The 21,274-nt window shown below is 38.6% G+C and overlaps 2 protein-coding genes across 5 annotated transcripts in view; both read left to right on the forward strand.

Annotated features, from left to right (window-relative positions):
• Positions 1 to 10,644, forward strand: part of LOC132380119 (phosphoinositide 3-kinase regulatory subunit 6-like) — a 104,241-nt gene extending 93,597 nt beyond the window's left edge. For 2 of the 3 annotated variants that reach the window (XM_059948712.1, XM_059948713.1), the window contains 2 exons: positions 6,600 to 6,718; positions 9,663 to 10,644. In XM_059948712.1, coding sequence (XP_059804695.1) covers positions 6,600 to 6,718; positions 9,663 to 9,816 — 273 coding nt within the window. In that variant the 3' untranslated portion in view covers positions 9,817 to 10,644. The remainder of the gene's footprint in view (positions 1 to 6,599; positions 6,719 to 9,662) is intronic. The other variant, XR_009507643.1, reaches the window with a different exon arrangement.
• Positions 10,645 to 14,685: 4,041 nt separating this feature from the next.
• Positions 14,686 to 20,886, forward strand: mfsd6l (major facilitator superfamily domain containing 6-like). 2 transcript variants are annotated; one of them, XM_059948715.1, is made up of 2 exons: positions 14,686 to 14,725; positions 15,714 to 20,886. In XM_059948715.1, exon 2 carries the CDS (start codon positions 15,756 to 15,758, stop codon positions 17,664 to 17,666), a length of 1,911 nt encoding a protein of 636 aa, XP_059804698.1. In that variant the 5' UTR covers positions 14,686 to 14,725; positions 15,714 to 15,755; the 3' UTR covers positions 17,667 to 20,886. The 2 variants fall into 2 exon arrangements, with proteins under 2 accessions (XP_059804698.1, XP_059804699.1); XM_059948716.1 differs by lacking the exon at positions 14,686 to 14,725 and adding an exon at positions 14,751 to 14,844.
• The last annotated feature ends 388 nt before the right edge of the window (positions 20,887 to 21,274 follow it).

Here is a 21,274-nt window from a genome sequence, read left to right on the forward strand (position 1 = left end):
CCTTCCTGTATGCCAATTTGTCACTGTTGTGACTGTGATCAAAGTAATTAGAGGGATACTGATGCTGGTGATATAGAAATCTTTATACATCACAAACAGCAGACTTTCTTCTGGAGATCCTTAGGGTAGAGTCTCACAAATTTAAAAGTTCATCACATTTTATAACCTTAATAGTAATGGCAGGTGATACAATACAATTTCAGTAACTACAATGATATTGTCTACTTCAATATTTTGTGTTGGCAATTTCGTATCTACAGTCACAGATGCCTGTGAATTTCAAACACTTTTGCTGGGGCAAAGTAATACACAAGTAAGTCTAAAAGCTTCTGGGGACAGAGATAGTAGGCACTCAAACCTGTTGATAGATCAGCTATTTGAGGTGCAAGTGATAATACCAATCTGGTCTGAAAGCTTCCTTTAACTCAAGTCATAATGCTACAAATTGCTTAAACCCATAGTTGCCTGAATTGATGCAGGCCAATTAACATTACCCCATTGATTTAATGTTTGGCTGATGTATATGGGAATGTCTCATAATCACCATTTTGCAAACCATATATCTTAGTTTGTGCTCCACAAACAGTATTGTTTATCAGCAAAGGTATGCTTTTAACTTCTTTACTGCTTGCAATTTACAATTTACATTAAGAACTTAAGACTGGCTCTTGCTTTAATTAATATTAAATAAATATTGTGTTGTCTAGGTGGCTTTAGACCTCCTAGACAACACAAACACCTATGTCAGGATGTTGTTTGACTATAGCTCAGCATTTAATACCATCATTTCCACACTCCTGATTGAGAAGTTGCAGAACCTGGGTCTCTGTACCTCCCTCTGTAATTGATCCTTGACTTCCTAACCAGAAGACCACAGTCTGTGCAGATTGTTGATAACATATCCTCCTCGCTGATGATCAACACCGGCACACCTCAGGGGTGTGTGCTTAGCCCACTGCTCTACTCTCTGTTTACACATAAATGTGTGGCTAGGCACAGCTCAAATACCATCTATAAATTTGCTGATGATACAACCATTGTTGGAAGAATCTCAGGTGGTGACAAGAGGGCCTACAGAAGTGAGATATGCCAACTAGTGGAGTGGTGCCACAGCAACAACCTGGCACTCAATGTCAGTAAAAGGAAAGAGCTGATTGTGGACTTCAGGAAGGGTAAGATGAAGGAATCCTCATAGAGGGATTATAAGTGGAGAGAGTGAGTAGCTTCAAGTTCCTCAGTATCAAGATCTCTGAGGATCTTAACTGGTCACAACATATTGATGCAGTTATAAAGAAAACAAGACAGCAGCTATACTTTATTAGGAGTTAGAAGAGATTTGGCACGTCAACAAATTCACTCAAAAACTTCTATAGTTGTACCGTGGAGAGCATTCTGACAGGCTGCATCACTGTCTGGTATGTGGGGACTACTGCACAAGACCTAAAGAAGCTGCAGAAGGTTGTAAATCTAGTCAGCTCCATCTTGAGCACTAGCCTACAAAGTACCCAGGACATCTTTAGAAAACGGTGTCTCAGAAGGGCAGCGTTCATTATTAAGGACCTCCAGCAGCCAGGGCATGCCCTTTTCTCACTGTTACCATCAGGTAGGAGATACAGAAGCCTGAAGGCACATACTCAGCAATTCAGGAACAGCTTCTTCCCCTTTGCCATCCGATTCCTAAATGGACATTGAAGCTTTGGGCGTTAACTCACTTTTTTTTAATATATAGTATTTGTTTTTGCACATTTAAAAAAATCTATTTAACATATGTAATTGATTTACTTGTTTATTTATTATTATGTTTTATTTTATTTATCTTTTTCCCTCTCTGCTGGATTATGTATTGCATTGAACTGCTGCTGCTAAGTTAACAAATTTCACGTCACATGCTGGTGAAAATAAACCTGATTCTGATAACCTGATAACTCCAGAACAATCATCACCTTTGAAAAGTGCAGGAGGATGCAAACATATTCATCAGGATTTATTCTGGTTTCTGCCCACTTGTCTTCCAGTCCTGATGAAGGGTCTTTACTTCTGAGGTACATAATGCAAATGCTACATTCATCAGTGATAGTTCTCCATTTATATAGAGTAATTAATAATTAGTCTGGCAGATGCTAAGACTGAAGTTATATTAGTGACCATTTAATTCAAGTCTAAGAAGGCATTGTTTATTACTTAGTGACTAAGGAGGAAGGTTGTAGATTCCCTTTATACTATATAGTACTTATGTTGGTAATTTATGGAAATGACCAATCCCCTCATGATTATGGAATTTGGTGCAAAAGTGGAGCAATATACATACTGCTAAGATGAAGTGTTAAGATGAATCATGTATGTAATTGCTCAGACCTTTTCCCTGATGGGCACTATTTAATCCAGAAATGATTCCATGCACAATTTCACCCAGGGTATCGTGCATAATTTCAACATAGAAAATCTGTCCCATTAGGTCAAATTACTGGGCTACGGAAATAAATACTGCATTCAAGTAGCCAGTCAAAGTCAAGCAGTGTTTTCTTTATCTTTTGTTGTACTGTATGGAGGGAAATGAACAGTCAACAGTTTTAGGCCAGGACTCTTCATCAGGACTGGAAGCGAAGGGGGTAGAATCCAAAAATAAATTCTAATCGTTATGTCTGGGGCCTTCTGCACTTTGTAGGTTTAAGCGACCTCAGTTCCATTTGGGCGGGTTGCAGCTTCCGGACTCAATATAAAACTAATCTGTTTCTTTTTACAAGGTTTTACAAGTTTTTACATGTTCTTTGTTTTTATCTCTCTCACTTCCCTTCTTAACCTATCAGTCGGATACTTCAACAAAAGCTTATCACCTTTAGATCTGTACCAGAACCGCCCATTGTTTTTGTTCTCTCCACTGCTTCCTACTCTCTCTGAAGTATATAACCTTACTGTCGTTTATCTTTTCCATTATTTTTAAGAACGTTATGAATATCGATCTTGATAACTTTTACCAATGGGCTTTTTTCACATTCTATTTGTGAACAGTTGTAGAGGAAATGAAAACATTAAAGATAATAATAGAATTTAAATTACAGTTTAGCAAAACATGTATTCCAAATGAAGATTTAAATACAAATTTTGGGAGGAAATTTATGTAGACCTGAGAGTGTCCTTCTCTACTGTATAATTCTATGCAATTAAATCTATGTTCTGATGCAATGCAGTACAAGTGAAACTACTTAGGAATATTTTAATTTGCCATTTTCCACAATGATATAGTTCATTCACAAAGAAGAGAAAATCTGCAGATGCTGGAAATTCAAGCAACACAGACAAAATGCTGGAGGAACTCAGCAAGCCAGTTGGCATCTATGGAAAAGAGTACAGTCGACATTACGGGCCTGCCAAAGAGTTTTGGTCCGAAACATCAACTGTACTCTTTTCCATAGGTGTTGTCTAGGCTACTGAGTTCCTCCAGCACTTTGTGTGTGTTGCTATGACATAGTTCATTCTAGGTTGTCATAGTCAGGGGACAATTTGGGGATAAGCTCCCACTGCCTATTAAAAGCTCCCAATGGCGTGCATCTCAAGTAACCTCTGACAACCAAGTCCAGCTCTCGGCCTTCACATGTGGCTTAGCTACTAAGCGCGGTGGAACTATTTCTATCGACAGGAGGAGGAACAAAGGCAGGTAACTGTCTCAGGTAGTTTCTTCACATAGATGGGGCTCATCAGCTGTGGTTGGCAGCTTATCTAGGAGAAGGAAAACTAATCTCAAACTTCCGCTGCTTTCCAGCTATACCCCCTCATGGGGAAGGTATTGGGAGCAAACACTGAAGAAAATTCTGGAGCTGGAGTCCCTAGGGCAATCCTACATTGAGTCCAACACTGACTGACAACTCCTGTGATGCTGCTGGCATCAAACTGTATCAGTCTTTGCCACTCCTTCGGATTCATCAGAGGGGAAGCCCACCACATGGGCAAGAGCTTGCTCTGCGTAGTACTGTCCTGGCTTGTATAATGACTTGCATATCACGTAGACAGCTAGATTGCAACATCCAGGGTCACCCCTGAACAACGGAGGGTCCCCATTCAGTCTTTGATCACCTGGTCACTTGTAATACTTAAGTCAAGCTGCTATTTATTGACTATAGCTCAGTGTTCAATACAATCAATCGCTTGTTCCCGAACAAAAAGCTCCAAAACCTGGGCTTCTGTAGCTCCCACTGCAACTGAACGCTTGGCTGCTTCTCTCTCAACAAGGACCACAGTCTGTGCAGATCAAAAATAACTTCTCCTCGTTGACAGTCAGTACTGGCACACCTCAAGGATGCATGCTTCGCCCACTGTTCTACTCTCTCTACATCCACAACCACGTGGCGAGGCACAGCTTGAATGCCATCTCAAAATTTGCTGATGACACAACTATTGTTGGCAGAATTTCAGATGGTGATGAGAAGGCATACAGGACAAGATAGATCTGCTGGTTGCATGCTGTTGAAGCAATAAACTTGCACTCATTGCCAGTAAGATCAAGGAATTAATTGTGGATGTCAGGAAGGGGAAGTCAAGGGAACACACACCAGTCCTCTTCGAGAGATCACAAGTGGAAAGGGTGAGCAGTTTCAAGTTCCAGGGTATTAACATCTCTGAAGATCTATCCTGGGCGCAACATTAATGTAATTACAAAGAAAGTACAACAGCAGCTATATTTTATTAGAAGTTTGAGGAGAATCAGTATATCACAAAGGCACACACAAATTTGTATAGATGTACTATGGAGAACATTCTGTTTGCACTACTGTCTGATCAGAAAAGTCTGCAGAAAGCTGTAAACTCAGATACTCTATCATGGGCACCAGCCTCCCTGGCATCCAGGACATCTTTTAAAGCTGATGTCTCGAAAACGCAGCATCCATCATTAAGAATCCTCATCAAGACATTGCCTCTTCTTATTGCCACCATCAAGGAGGAGGCACAGATAGCTTCTTCCCCTCTGCCATCAGATTTCTGAATGGATAATGAATCCATGAACACTTCTTCAGTATTTTCCCCTCTTTTTTTTGCACTATTTATTATTCTATAGATACTTCTTGTAATATATAATTTTTATTTCCATGTATTACAATGTAATGCTGCCGCGAAACAACAAATTTCACGTCATATGCTGGTGATATTAAATCAGAACCTGTATTATCCTTGCCAAAACTGCTGCTAATTTGTGCAGCTTTCTGCTATATACAACACAGATGGACCTGCTAAGGATCATGTAAGAGTATTTTTATGTGCCAATTGTCTTCTCCTGGCTAGTATTCTGTATTGATAGGATCAGTTAGTTTGAGCTGGGGGGCCTAACTGTTGATCCTTTTTTATGCCATGGACTAATACCATTAAGCAAAGGGTTTGTAGACCCCAGTTCGGGAACCCCGCCTTAGGGCAATTCTTGCTCCTACTGTTTTCCAGGATTTACCTCATGGACCTCTTGATGATTTTGTTAGCTGGATAATGTCTTTTGTTTTTCAGATAGTACAGCACACTTAACACAGCAGTAGTCTCTGGGTCTGAATGTCCTCCTTATCCCACCCGCAAGACAGGGAAAACATGTGTTTTTATATTTGAAGCAGGTAGCTCTTTCCATCTGTGGTTATCAGCCAAGGTTGGAGAGTGCATTGGTTTGAGGAAGTGCAAGTAGAGAACTGTGATTGGTCCCCTGGATCTATTCCTTCAGGTATATCCAGCTGTTTAAGTAGTTTGGCAGGATGAAGGAAATTTGTGTTATTCCAGAAACCATGGGTACTTCTCATGAGAGGACCCTTCTAATGACTCACAGTGATCTGCACATTGTGGAATTGGAAACTTTTTCCTTTGATATGGAAGTTTGTGTTACAAGCACATATAGTCAATGGCTGCCCACACTTGTGGGAAGCTGGCAGTGCTTGCAAATCTCACTGCCCAATACTCCATCTGCTCCTTGCTGAAATGAAATTAGGCAAAATAATTTATTTTGTGAATTAAGCATTTTGTCTGATGCAGCAGCAAGCAACAAATTAGGAGAAAGCTACGGATACTTAGAAAGATCTGTTGCAAGGATGGAGAGAGTCAGCATGACCTTGGCTTCTCTAGAGTGTGTAGTCATGGAACAAGAAATTGGCCACAAGTTTTGCCAGAAAGTGTCAGTTACTTAAGTTCCAGTAGAATGGAGTCCCTCTGAATACTTTGTTGGAATAGGCCCTTTGCTAGTGGGTGCAACTTTGCATCTTATTCCATGACCTTCCACGATTGGTCAGTTCTCTCTGAAATGGTGCCTCCCATAAAGGAGTTCTGCCAGCGATATCGCCACTAAGGCACCAGTGAATATCTGGCAGCTAAATTCAGGGAAAATAAAATCCCTGGCTGTACTACACTCTGTAGAGCATTTTTGAGCATCTTACAGTATATTCTGGGATATCTATTCAGATCATCCAATATCAGCACTATTTCCTTTGAGTGGTAAAAGAAACACTTTAGTGTGAGGTGTTTCTAGTCCCATTGAGACTGTTCTATGATGACTATGATGTCAAGCTTTTAAGTTCACTTCTCTGATGACAAATAGATATTAGTTTTTCAGCTAATAACCCATTCACTATTTGCTACAGGCTGGAAATGTCATGATGAGGACATCTTACATAAAAATTAAAGTCCAGGATAATTGTGGAAAATCTATGACTGTTTGTCTAGACAAGGATTTTCGAAGGGTATACAAGGATGTTATCAGGTTGGTATATTTAAATAGTTGTAATACATGTATTTCGGACAGTTTTTAACCAAGTTTAGATAAATAGTTACTTTAAGTGCCTTGAACTCATAAAATTTGGTTTAGTAAATTTTAAATTCTTCATTCTATACACCATAAGAGTGACTATTATAAATAGTATCCAAAAACTGAGGGCATGATTTGCTGGAAATCTTCGCTTTCTATGTGAAATCTGAATTGGATGGATCTCAGTGATTACAAAAGAACTTTATGCTTCATTTTTGAATATTGCTGTTTTGAAAGGGTGAAGCTTTTAGCATTCATGATACAGTTGAGTGAAGTCCAGAGAATCAAGTTAAGCAACTGGTGACAAAAAAAATAAAATCCCTGGCTGTACTACACTCTGTAGACTTAAGAACATTTTTGGGCATCTTACAGTAAACTCTGGGGATATCCAATCAGATCATCAAGGTTTCCAATCAGCAAGGTTTCCTTTGAATAGTTAAAGAAACACTTTAGTATGAGGTTTTTCTAGTCCCATTGAGACTGTTCCATGACACATTATTTGCACATCCAGTAGCAGACTCCTGAACTAGATACTCTATTTCAAGACTTATCATGGCAAGACAGGTTTGATGTAGACAGAGGAAAAGGTTTATTAATTCCCTAAAAGCTTCCATATAACCATTTAACAATTACAGCACTGAAACAGGCCATCTCGACCCTTCTAGTCCATGCCGAACACTTACTCTTGCCTAGTCCCACCGACCAGCACTCAGCCCATAACCCTCCATTCCTTTCCACCATATACCCAGCCAATTTTACTTTAAATGACAATATCCTTGAAGAAATGCATCATCCCTTCCGACTCTTGGAAATCTCTATTCCCATGACTACTCAAAGTGGAGAAGCATTTGAATTAAGGCCATGCATTGGGGAACATGTCAGCCTTGAGTCAGAACCAGTACACAAACTCACCCACCCACCTGCCCCTTAACAATTTCCTGCCAACTACAGAGAAATCTGCAGTTCCCACAATAACCACATGAATTACTTCTGGCTCCACAAAAGTAGAGTAAAGGCAAGTTATTCTTAACCCTGAGGGTTACCAAAAAGGAGTTGGAGGTATGTACAATTCCAAAGGAGAGAAGATGCACATTCTCATAAATCAAATTCTGAATTTTCCTAAGACTGCTTTGATGAGGTATAAAACATAATGTGCATTCCTATGACTTTCAGAAAAATGGTTAATCAGAGAAAGGGATTCAGAGTAAGGTTAGTAAAGTTCTCCCACTCCCTTATAGCACACCATATTGGCTATATCAGACAGGGTTGTATTGTTGCATGGACAGGAAGGGAAATCAGGAAAAAAAACACGTGAGTTGGGCAAGGGAGCTTGAGTCATGAAAGAAAGGAAGTGCAACACTTAATAATAGTATGTAACTGATAAGGATTGGAACCTTGTTTCACCTGACACTGAGTGCTAAAGTAGAATGACAATGCAATATTCCATTGGGGAAAAAAAACACTGAAGGATGGTGAAGAGGGAATTCCAGAAATAGTGTAAATTATCAAAACATTGCCTGAAATTTGCAGAGCACTGCCTGTATATCCTGGTATAAGTGCCATCAAGTTCAGGGTTTTCTTGAAAGTACAGAAGTCCTGAACCAACTGACCATATCACCAGCCTTTTTCTAATCACAGTCCAGTGTCTGACTTTTCATGGAATTCAACATTAAAATTGCACCAATTACCCAAAACCTACACTCCCTAAAATAGTTTTCTGGATAGACTGACATAGAAAACAACTCATTATTCATTAAGATGGAGTGGAAATGAAGGGGATCACATTTACATATCAGCTACAGTATTGCTGCTGGCCCTTCCACTCAGCCTGTTTGTGCTCTGCCACTGCACCTGGTGGTGGAGTGGGACATCAGGTGAGCCAGTATGCACACAAGTCTGAGATACGCTGAGGCTTGAATGGCTTTCAGTCAGCTAGATACTGCCTTGTAAAATCATGGATAAAAGCAATTAATCTACCATTTATATGCCAAACAAATAATATTTCAAATATTATTTGAATACAATATTTTCATCAATTATCTCTAGTAATATAAAATAATTATACTTAGAAAATGAAGGCAATTTGAACCTAGGAATTTATGGTCTGAACTACTATTTGGTGAACACCATTTCCCAAAGCGTTTTGGAAAGAAAAAATACTTTTGGGTCTCTACCTCATTGAGAACAATGTGCAGTTCTGGAACCTGAAATGATCAGGTGAGAAGGCTATAGCTGAAATATGTGACAGCATGAAAATTACATGAGTAATATAACTGCTGTGTCATTTTAGGGTGTCTTATGAGAGGCTGAAGGGAATACAATATGACCATACAAACTTAGTGTTGGCCATTGCTCTGCCTCAATTTAAAAATTAGAGGATCTTCAAAGAGGATAGCTAGCACCTTATGATAATATTGCAAAGCTGCCTCCTTGGTATCTGGTTTACTGCTTAGATGGAACTAACTGAATGAATTATATGAGTGATGGCACATAGGAAAAATGCTGGAAACATTGCAGGTTAGTCAACATGTTATGGGAGAATCCATTTCAAATCAATGATCTTTTGAAGAACCTCCCCTATTGTGTATTGTATTTGGTAGTATTCAAATTCAGTGCACAGCTCACTTAAATTGGGTGAAGCAGGAAATAGATATAAATTGTTTGTAAATACCTATAAAAATTGTAAAGATTCCTCTGTTTCTCATCTCTAGAGAGTAAATCCACAGATATTTTTACTTGATTCACATGTACTTTTTTGATTTAATCTTAAAATATGATTGTTATTTACATTTTAATTTCAAATCAACATTAAAAAAGATTGCATGAAATGAGTAGTTTATTGTTTGAACAAGTTTGGAAAATATTGCTTATTAACTTATTTTTTTAATAAAACACACAGCATTGACGTGTCTCCTTGTCTGGAACCTGGATACTGTTTGCATAAAATGAGGACATCAAGATTTAATCAGACTGAAAATGAAAACATTGGATTAACAAAATACATGCCAAAATGCCTGTTGTTACCCCTCAATACCTTTGCAGGTATCCTGTAAGATAAAGTAACCAATGGAAAATAATTAACCAATTAATTGCTTGAAGAAACAAGTGATCTGGAGCTGCTAGAACAGTAAAGCAAAGAGGCACAATAATTACATTCAACTGTTGAAGAACATCTTCTGGAGAGGGAACGATTATTTTCAAGATCTGAACAGTACAAATATCATTATTCCTGTTATTAGGACATCAAAATGTAGGTGCTTGGAGGAATATTATTTGGAAATCGAACATTTTATTTGAACCAGTTCAAGGAGGGTCAGAAGAAAAGACAATTGCATAAATGGGAAGTCAGAAGAAAAGACTATTGCAATATTGATGGGAAAATTTCTAGAGCTCATGTGCTTGTTACTGGCTACTTAATTTGCATGCATACTATCGAGTTTGGAGAATGGTGAACATTAGCCAAACTTTAGATAGAATATAATGAATGGTAAAGGTGTAATTACACCTTACAAAATAAGTTTGGGGAAAAGTACAGAATTATTTATGCAGGATTTACATGAGATTACTTCAGTTATTTTTAAATAAAGCCTTTCTTTAAATTTTGGATTGAACATTAATAAACCTGTGATTGCAAAGTTCACTACAAGGATAAAATGTGCTGCACATATCGGGGAGAAATGATTTCCTCTCAATTTCTGGTAGCAAATTCATGAACATGCTCTTTATGCTTGTAAGTATAATTTCACTACAATGAATAAATAAATCTTTCTCCATAAGATTTTACACTTTAATTCCATTATGCTGTTTAACTTGCTACTTAGCTATATTTCTAACATCCAAGTGTTACAAGTTTGTCTTAGATGTATAGTATTTATTATATGGTCCTGTAAAAATATTTTACATTAAAATATCACTATGCTTAATAGAACTGAAAGCCTCGTGTTTGTATTATTCACCAATATTTTAATGAAATATGCAAGTTTTAGGGAAGGTGGATGCTGATGATGTACTAAGTACCTAATCTCTGCATACCTCTATGTCAATGTACTCATTACTCTGTTGTGGATGATAGATGTGTGGAGAAAAGGTTTTGCAAAAATTGTGCATAAAAGTAGAGGAACACTGCATTATATTCGGCCCAAAGCCATGAACATTGAATTTTCTAATTTCAGGTAACCTGCACCCCCTCTTTTTTCCCCTGTCTTCTCCCATCCACCCACCTCTCACAGAAGTCATTCTTTCCAACACCTCCCCCCAAGCCCATCTTCTACCCACACTCTACTACTTCATCTACCTATCACCCACACACTGAATCTACCGGTTTCTCTATCCCTTCCTTCCACTGTACCATCTGGCTTATAGTTAACTCTTTACTGATATTAAGTGTTTCCACACTTTCTGTTTTATTTCAAATTTCTGGCATTTGTAATGTTTTTTTGCTTTTGGGATTCTTTAAAACAAACTATATTTTAAGTGTAGAGTTTATAATTTTCATAATTTTAAAAGAAAATGAAGCCTCTTTGAAACTATCTTTCAAAATAAAAAGGATGCATGAGAAATTTTATTTTACTGACTAAAATGTTAAGAGTCAGATTTAGTCCAATTTCTCTCATAGTTCTGGATTCACTCCAGCTGAGCTGCGTCCAAACACCCATTTAATAACAAATAAATATGTTTCATTTGAACAATACATTCTCAGATCCAACTATATAAACATATAACCATATAACAATTACAGCACAGAAACAGGCCAACTCGGCCCTTCCAGTCCACGCTGAACGCTTACTCTCACCTAGTCCCACCTACCTGCTCTCAGTCCATAACCCTCCATTCTCTACCACTTCTACTGGAAGCTCATTCCACACAGCTACCACTCTCTAGGTAAAGAAGTTCCCCCTCATGTTACCCCTAAACTTGTGCCCTTTAACTCTCAACTCATGTCCTCTTGTTTGAATCTCCCCTACTCTCAATGGAAAAAGCCTATCCGCATAAAATCTATCTATCCCCCTCATGATTTTAAATACCTCTATCAAGTCGCCCCCTCAACCATCTACATTCCATAGAATAAAGACTTAACTTGGTCAACCTTTCTCTGTAACTTGGGTGCTGAAACCCAGGTAACATTCTAGTAAATCTCCTCTGTACTCTCTCTATTTTGTTGACATCTTTCCTATAATTCGGTGACCAGAACTGTACACAGTACTCCAAATTTGGCCTCACCAATGCCTTGTACAATTTTAACATTACATCCCAACTCCTATACTCAATGCTCTGATTTATAAAGGCCAGCATATCAAAAGCTTTCTTCACCACCCTATCCACATGGGATTCCACCTTCAGGGAACTATGCACCATTATTCCTAGATCACTCTGTTCTACTGCATTCCTCAATTTACCTACCAGTTACCATGTATGTCCTATTTTGATTAGTCCTACCAAAATGTAGCACCTCACACTTATCAGCATTAAACTCCATTGGCCACCTTTCAACCCACTCTTCTAACTGGCCTAAATCTCTCTGCAAACTTTGAAAACCTACTTCATTATCCACAACGCCACCTATCTTAGTATCATCTGCATACTTACTAATCCAATTTACCACCCCATCATCCAGATCAAGATCATTAATGTATATATATATAACTCAATAAGGAAAGACACAAACTCCAATCATCTACTTAGAACTACAAAACTACATTTATTAGGACAGAACATTGAAAGCATTTAAATACTTACCTAGGCATGTGCAGGCTGCAGTGCACCTCTCACTTGATCCAGATAGTTGGTCACAACCAGCTCCATCAGCGAGGCCCCAAAACACTACCCTCAAGTGCCCTCCCCTGAATGCTGTTTCACACCCTTTCCACTGATTATGAAATGCTGTAGTAAGTGAATCAATGCAGAGCACCATCCCAAACTATCGAATCAGAACCAATCATCACTTGTCAATATTCTTCACGAGTCCTATCCCCATGTTTGACTAACTTTCATGTTCCCACGGTTGCTCCCACAGTATTTTATTCCCATGGTGTATTCTCATAGTAGTCACCAAAGCGCCTGAAGCATTCAAAGCCACAGTGGCGCTGAGACATTGGACAAACGCAAAGAACAACCCTTTACAATGTAAATATTAATTTAATAGACCAGACTACAAAATTCACATTAAAAGCATCACCTTTTCTAGCTTATATATGGGCCTGAACCATTCCTTCAAGCCAGTCACTAGCATTGATCAAAGGCACTATTGCTGTCTCCACCAGTACTGGAATGAAAGGATCTTGATTATGGAGTGATGGGTCAGTAAAACTGCCTTTCAAAGACTCAGACCTGGAGTTGCCTATCTGTGTTCTGCTGGTATTCTCCAGCTTGACTATTGAAATAAAGCCAATATGAGACCTGTGGGCTCTAACAGATAGAGCAGGAGACACCTGATACAGGTAGTTTGTACCTTTTATCCTGTGTTGCTGTGCTATGGATTTAAATTTATTGGTGCCTTTCCTGCTCTTTTGAGAGGTAACAGACCCAAGATTCCATGCAGTTAGCAAACAGTATGGCAATGCTTTGAGACCATCCATAAATTCTTCCTCTCACTGGGTTACTGAACACCTTTATTTAAATGAGTTGAAAGCAACTTGTTTTCCCTCACTCCCCGCTGAACATCAACGGCTCCTCGGTAGAGATCGTTAACAGCACCAAATTTCTTGGTGTTCACCTGGCAGAGAATCTCACCTGGTCCCTCAACACCAGCTCCATAGCAAAGAAAGCCCAGCAGCATCTCTACTTTCTGTGAAGGCTGAGGAAAGTTCATCTCCCATCCCCCATCCTCATCACATTCTACAGGAGTTGGCTTGAGAACATCCTGAGCAGCTGCATCACTGCCTGGTTTGGAAATTGCACCATCTCGGATCGCAAGACCCTGCAGCGGATTGTGAGGTCAGCTGAGAAGATCATCGGGGTCTCTATTCCCACCATCACAGACATTTACACTACACGCTGCATCCACAAAGCAAACAGCATTATGAAGGACCCCACACACCCCTTATACAAACTCTTCTCCCTCCTGCCATCTGAGAAAAGGCTCCGAAGCATTCGGGCTCTCACGACCAGACTATGTAACAGTTTCTTCCCCCAAGCTATTAGACTCCTCAATACCCAGAGCCTGGACTGACACCTTGCCCTATTGTCCTGTTCATTATTTATTGTAACGCCTGCATTGTTTTTGTGCACTTCACGCAGTCCTGTGTAGGTCTGTAGTCCAGTGTAGCTTTCTCCGTGTTGTGTTTTTACGTAGTTCAGTCTAGTTTTTGTACTGTGTAATGTAACACCATGGTCCTGAAAAACGTTGTCTCATTTTCACTGTGTACTGTGCCAGCAGTTATGGTGGAAATGACAATAAAAGAGACTTGACTTGACTCATGCACAGTCGTCCCTGAACCCCCTTTCTCCACTCAAGCCCATAACTTCACCCTGGCTTCAGGCTTGGTCTTGAACTTAACCACTCTCCCTCTGGCAGCCAGGCCGACAGCAGCTGAGTGCTCACCGCTCACAGGTGGCTGCCTTACTCCTGGGGTTGGTCGGGTCCTGGAGCAGGCAGGTGAGAGCATTTCCTAGGGGTATGATCATGCCCGGGGACCTCTGGAGAGAAAACACGCGGAGCCCACGGGCATCCTAGATGAGGATGGGAATGTTTTAACCTGGATGGTGTGCGTTACTGTTGTTTACAGAGTTTTGTTCTGGCATTGTAAAAAAAAATCAAGCAGGCGACCGCTACCTGCCGCATCGACGTGGCCCAGGATGGGAAACGGGAACGGAGAAGGCGGGCCCCGCGAGCGCGCGCCAGGGAACGGGAGGGTTCGCGCCGCCCGCGTGCCTGTAGCGCGCGCGTACGCGGGCGGCGTTGAGGGGGACGTTCATTGTGACGTACGGCGCCTGCGCGCTGGTCTGAGAGCGTCTCGGCTGCAGGTTAGTGGCGGCGGGGGAGGGTCGTGGGGGCGCCAAGAGCGGAGCTTCAGGCCGACGCCAAGGCTGGGAGGGAAGGGCGGCTTGCCGGAAGACGCGGGCTTCGTGGTATCTGCAAAAGGGTGGGGAGTGACCAAAGTTTTCTGTCAGCCCTCGGCCGAGCGCTGTTGCCCGGTGTAACCCGGCCTGGTATTGTAAATTGATCGGGGTTAAGATATTTGGGGACAAAAGAGAGGGAGAGGCGGCAGGTGCTGGAGATCTGGAGCAGCAGATAAAATGCTGCGGGAACGTAGAAGTCACACAGCATTTGTGAAGGGACATAAAATCACTTCCTATGAAGGGTCTCAGCCTGAAATGAGACTGTTAATTTCCCTCCAGTATATACTTTCTGACCTTCTGAGAGCCTCCAGTAGTTCTTGTTCCTTAATGTATCTGTGCTTGCTGTTTCGCAGGTAGAATGGAAAATAAGACCAACAGCAGAGGCCGCGAGTTTATTCCAAGTCAGGAGAGCCAGATTTCTTTCTAGAACAATGTAGAGTAGGAGAGGCATTTACATTGGTGAACTCTAATAATTCTCTGATTCAAATTCACTTTGAGATGAGGTTGAGGAGACATTGGATAAAGGTTTATGGCTAATAGTGGAGAAATTATTTTTATTGTTAAAAATTATGCAGGAATGTCCAACATGTACATACAACTTTTAATCACATTTATGAACTTGGCTGTTTGTGAATAATGTCACTCAGTTATATCTTGTATTAAGACCATAAGGTATAGGGGCTGAATTAGGCCATTTGGCCCATTGAGTCTGCTTCACCTGAATGGATCATCATGGCTGATCCATTTTCCCTCTCAGCTGCAATCTCCGGCTTTCTCCCTGTATTCCTTTATGCCCTGACCTATCCAGAATCTATCAAGCTCTGCCTTAAGTGTATGTGTTGTAGATACATAAGTATATGTTGTTAATCAATCAATGTTCCTGTTTTTTCAGATGGCCAACTAGAGATGTGTGGTGGAAGATAAAGATTGAACCATGAAGAGGAATAAACAGTGGAACATCAGCAAAGCACTGGCTCTTGCCAGTTCCTATCATTTTCTCTATTGTGCAGCCAAAGGCTGTATAATTCCATTTCTTACCATATACTTGAGACAGCTTGGGTTGTCTGCACCGTTTGTTGGGATTGTGATTGGAACAAAGTTTTTCATATCCTTGATTTGTACTCCCTTCTGGTCTTACTGTGCTGGACGCTATAACAAAAGAAGAATGCTTGTGTTTTGTTCCTTGATTTCATCTATAGGAATCAGCTTTCTATTTACACTAATTCCACCTGTAAATAAGGAAATTCAGTACAAATATTGTAACACAAGTATGTATACAAAAAACAATTGGAATCAAAATATAGCAGAAGACAAAAGCCACATGGGTGATTTTGCTAATACCATGCTTCCAGGAACAGTAAATATTGTTGTGACAAGTCATCCTCGTTCAGAGCTCCATAATATACACAGTACTGAAATGAAAATGAAACTCCATTTGTTGACAACTGTAGAATTGCCTATTAGAAATTCAACCAAACAACCATCTGAGAATATTACAACTTCTGAAATCTCTATTCAACCATCAGAAGAAGTGGGAAGTGCAAACAATATAGACCATCTTCAAGCAAAACAGACTCTGCCTCTTAAAGGCTCCAGTTATAAAAGAACTGTGGAAAAAACTACCAAGCAATTTCCTTTGCTAAAAGATAACAAAGAAGAAAATGGCAGTTTAGATGTCCATTTAAGTACACCAAATATTCCCCTTGTAAAAAGGGATGTTACACTAAAAACCAGCTCTGAAGATGGGAATAAAAATCAACAGCTCAATTTTGCACCAAATTCTAATTTTAAAATACTCGATAACTGGCAGCAGACATTGGTGCTTATTCTGCTAGCTGTATCTTTATGGGAGGTTCTAGCATCAGCACTGGATTGGGTTACAGATGATGGGCTGTATGACTACTTGGATTTTGTGGACGCTGTTGATCGCTATGGCAGACAGTGGGTTTGGGGATATTTGGGTACAGCTGGAGCAGCTTTTAGCATTGGTATCCTTGTGGACAGGCTGGACTGTTTGCTCAATACGCATACCTCAAGAAATGCTGTGCACTTCTATGCTTATGCTGCAGTACTTTTATTGGCACTTATTGTTGGAGTATTACATCCAGTACACACTGCTAAGAAAAATGATGCAGTCAACCAAACTTTTAAAGGTTTACATCTATTGGGAAGTGATGGAAGAGCTATCTTGTATGCAGTTACGGTCTTGATCACAGGAGCTATTGGATCTACAATAAATAATTTCCTATTTTGGCAAATGCAGGACAAAGGAAGCAGTGAGGCATATATGGGTACTGCTGTGGCAATTGGGTTTCTGGCTGAGTTTTCATTTTTCCATTTCAAAGACAAAATGTTAAATATCCTTTCATTCTCTGGAACAATGGGATTTGCCCTAATCTGTCTGGCAGCTCAGCTGCTCTACTATTCATTCCTATGGTCTTCTTGGGCAGTATTGCCTGTTCAAGTTTTAAATGCATTTAGCAATAGTGCCTTGTGGTTGGCTGTTCTGAGTCAGTCTAGTGATATAGCTACTCCTGGCACTGAAAGAACACTCCATAAGATCTACCATTGGATATCTTTTGGTCTGGGTGCGTGTTCTGGCAGCTTTTGCAGTGGCTTCATTGTGAATAGTTTTGGCATAGAAAGGCTTTTTCAAGCATGCTCTGTTACTGCCATAGTTTGGGCAGTGTTTTTTCTCATTATACAATCAAAAATCCCTCGACAAAAGAGGTTAAACTACTCACGACTGTTAGCTGATACTAGTGATCTGAGTGACTCAGATGATGAGCAAAATAATGACTGGCTTGTTAAAGCTCTGAAAAATGATAACTTTTTAATGAAGTGACCAGTTTACTTATTTTGTGTTCCCTGCTGAATAAACAAATCTAAATAGTTAGCAAATATTGTCAGGTTCATTTAAGAATCCAGACCAAGATGTGGGATAGAAATTTTTAAATTTGATATCCTAGTTTCTATTAAATGAGTAATGCTATCAGATATTGCAAACTAATTCTATTTCAGGGGGCTTCTCATTCAAATAAGCACTTTTATCTGCAAAACTGCAAGATTATTTTTAATGAAAATAAATTACGGAAAATAGTTTTTTTGAGTAACTAGAATATTTAAAATATTCCTGTAATAGTGAAGGTGGGTGTAATTGTTTATGCAGTGTCTCTAATATAAAACATGCCTATGTGATGTACAGTGAACAATAGGAGGAACAGAAGTATTCTACACTGAATATATTATGATCCATAGTTTCATTGTTTTAAATAGAAAAGTTATGCCATACAAAGTTCACCACTTAAAATATCAATATCTACACAAATAATGCATTTATGAAGCACCTCCACATTATGCTCTCAGGGTTATCAAAATGTCACAGCCATAGTTGTCTTTGTATCTGTCTCAATTTTCCTTTCTGCCCTTATTGAACATGTACATACTCTTGCTCACTCCTTTCTGTTTGTGTGCACACCTGTATTTGTGTCTCCTTCACACCACTGTCATGCTTTAGAATACCCTTGAATATATCTAAAGCCTACGTTCAGTTTCTTGCTTAGTTGCTCAGCATCTATGGTGGAGGTTTGGTTCAAAGTTCTGGTTTATCCCTTTTTTGTGGCAATTGATGTATAATATTGTGATGGCCTTGTGGGTGGAGAAAAGCAATTGCAGTGTTTTTTTAAACAATAGGGAATTGAGACAAGTTTTCATTTAAAATGTCAAGTAGATGATTCATGTTTTTCAGTCTCTAACAAATTTTTATGCAAGGTCATACTTTGAAATCTTGGTTAGAATATATCCGTTCAAAGCTGCTAATGTATTAAAGTTAAGTACATCAACTTGCTAGAATTTTTACTGGGAGTTAATATTGAGTTAGATCTAAAATTTTAAAAATATAACACATTGTTTGAGGTATAATTTAAGCCTGTCAGCAGATGAAAAGATGAAGCAAGATTTTTGGGTGGAAGTGTTTGTGATCAAAATGATCCAATAAAGGAAGTAGAGATTTAACACAGAAAAGACTTGACTAGTTAATAATATGCATATGCTAATTGCAGTTATTAGCATAATGCTGTTCAATTTTAATAAAATGTTTAATGTTTTCTTGCATTAAATGTCAGTCAAATGTTAAAGCAAATTTATATTGCACTGTTTTGCTAGTTTTGTCGACAATTAACTTTGGAGTTAAATTCAGTTGAATGGTGAAGCCATTTTAGCTGCTGATGGGGGAATTGCTTTCTCTCTTCCATCATGCAAGTTTCCTACATGTTGTGCCTTTTCCTCAACGAACTTCAGGTAACACATATCTCCACAGTCCAATGAAACAAAGCTGTTTGTCTGTCAATAAGTCACATAAGCAATCCGCTTTAACGCTGATTTAAAATCAGCGTTTGATTTTAAAATAAATACTTTGTTGATTTAAAATAAATACTTTGTGCTTCAATGTATGCATTCCAGCTATGAAATTTTACCAAACTACTGATTTTCTAATAAATATGGCAGTATAGCTAATTTTCTTGAGTTAAAAAATAGGTATATAGAGAAGTAATTTTCTTACCTTCATATCAGCAGGGAACTTTTAATTTACAGAACTTCTGAACAGTAACATTCCACATTTTTATATGCAATTTTGAAATGAGAATTTTTGCACAGGAACCTTATGCCACAATCTACTAACAAGCCAAGGAATAGGCAGAGGTAGATGAGGAATTTCCTTTCATTCTTCCTCAAATAATTAACATTTGCATGTAAGTGTATGGGAGTTTTCAGTACTATTATGGTTGTTTTTGGAAAAAGGACAACTGTGTGTAATATCTACAACATATTTTTAAGAATACATTGCTTAACTCTATAATCTCCCCTTTGTTGATTGAGAACATTAATGACATAAAGGTCAATGATGCCTTAAAAAAACAAACCCTCCCATCAACAGTACAAGTTGAGGACCTTTTGTTTCTAAGGCTGAGTTCTTTAAACAATTAGTTCCTTTAGTGAAGGGAGCTGCTCTTAAATATACTTAGTTGACATAACTTCCTCTTTTTTTTAAAAAAAGGTTAAAAATAGTTTTGAAGGCAAAGCACCATTCTGAGGTAATCTATATTATTGGTAGATTCAGGTGAGGTTTAGCTCTACACCTATGCTTGTCTCTCTGGTAAGGAAGAACAAAATGTTTCTCTTAACTGTAGGAAGCATTAGCTGAAATTTAGTTGAAGTTTACTTCCATTGGTATGAGGTTGAAAGGAATGATTTTCTTCAAATTATATTAAAATGATATACTGTAAAATGTGATTTGATTTGAATAACTTTTTTTCCACTGGTAAAATAAAGCTGAATGTGCCTTGCTGCAAAAAGGATGGTATGTTTTTTCTTACCAGGTTAAAACCTGGAGAGGGTAACTAAAACTAGTTAGTAACCACTATTGTGTAATATTTGGTTATACTTATGATCTCTGAAGGTTAAATATCAGTCATGTATTAGATTTATTTTGTTGGTGACTGGATATATTAATTTTAAATCATTAATTTTATTAAAATTATTTAATCCTGTTTTATTTGCTGAGTTTGTCAGTTTTATTCAACAGAAATTAACTGAATTAATAAGCCTGGTTCAGGTTCTGTGTTAGTGTAATGTTATAGGCTTAAAAAAAGGACATTAAGTGCATTTTTCAGGTATATTATCTATCTTTGAGTATCATATTGAGATTTTAACCAACAAGTATAGCATAAGCCAAGGAAAATTAGAATCAATTTGGGTTCTTCCACCTTTAAAAGGCAGCTTTGATTAACTGTACAATTTGAGGGATTGTTAAATTTGTTTTTTTTTTCTTAAGAGTTATATTTTTAAGCAACCAGAGAAGTCACTAAGTTACATAGTCTGCCATTTTCTTTGGCTCCATGTTCTCAGCAGCATATGAATGTACATTTTTATGACTGCTAGTTATCACTGTGCAGCAAAGTGAGTTTTTTATGATTGTGAAATTTTATAGATTATTAACATGGTCATCATCTCACTGATTGTTTTAATAAAGGAATGTGCAATAAAGTCACTTTTATAGATTTGTATCTGAGATTTATTTGAATGGAATCTGTGGATATCCTTAGTTGAATTAATAGCTGGCAACTGATTTTGAAACATGATTTTCAATTTCCATTGTTTGAATGCCAAAAGGCACACCAGCAGGAAATATTTTACTAAGAATCCAGTTTGCATTTGGAACTAATTTTTTATGATTTTAAAATAGTTTAATATAGACACAGCTCTATCACATGGAAATGGATTTTATTGGTCTGGCCTTCAGTTATGTGTATATGATTTTTCTTGGGCAGCAATAGCCCAGACTTTGAGGTACCTGTGCAGAAATCTTATGGTGTCCTCAATTCACAGTTTATAGAGGGATTGAAGAACTGCAGTGACTCCTGTCGTCACTGAGCAGCTTGGGTAGGTATTAGT

This window comes from Hypanus sabinus, chromosome 23, assembly GCF_030144855.1.
Source record: "Hypanus sabinus isolate sHypSab1 chromosome 23, sHypSab1.hap1, whole genome shotgun sequence".
Taxonomy (NCBI): domain Eukaryota; kingdom Metazoa; phylum Chordata; class Chondrichthyes; order Myliobatiformes; family Dasyatidae; genus Hypanus; species Hypanus sabinus.

What these genes read in the sequence shown, in the direction of transcription:
- mfsd6l (XM_059948715.1), top strand. Translation starts at nt 15,756, where the DNA reads ATGAAGAGGAATAAACAGTGGAACATCAGCAAAGCACTGGCTCTTGCC.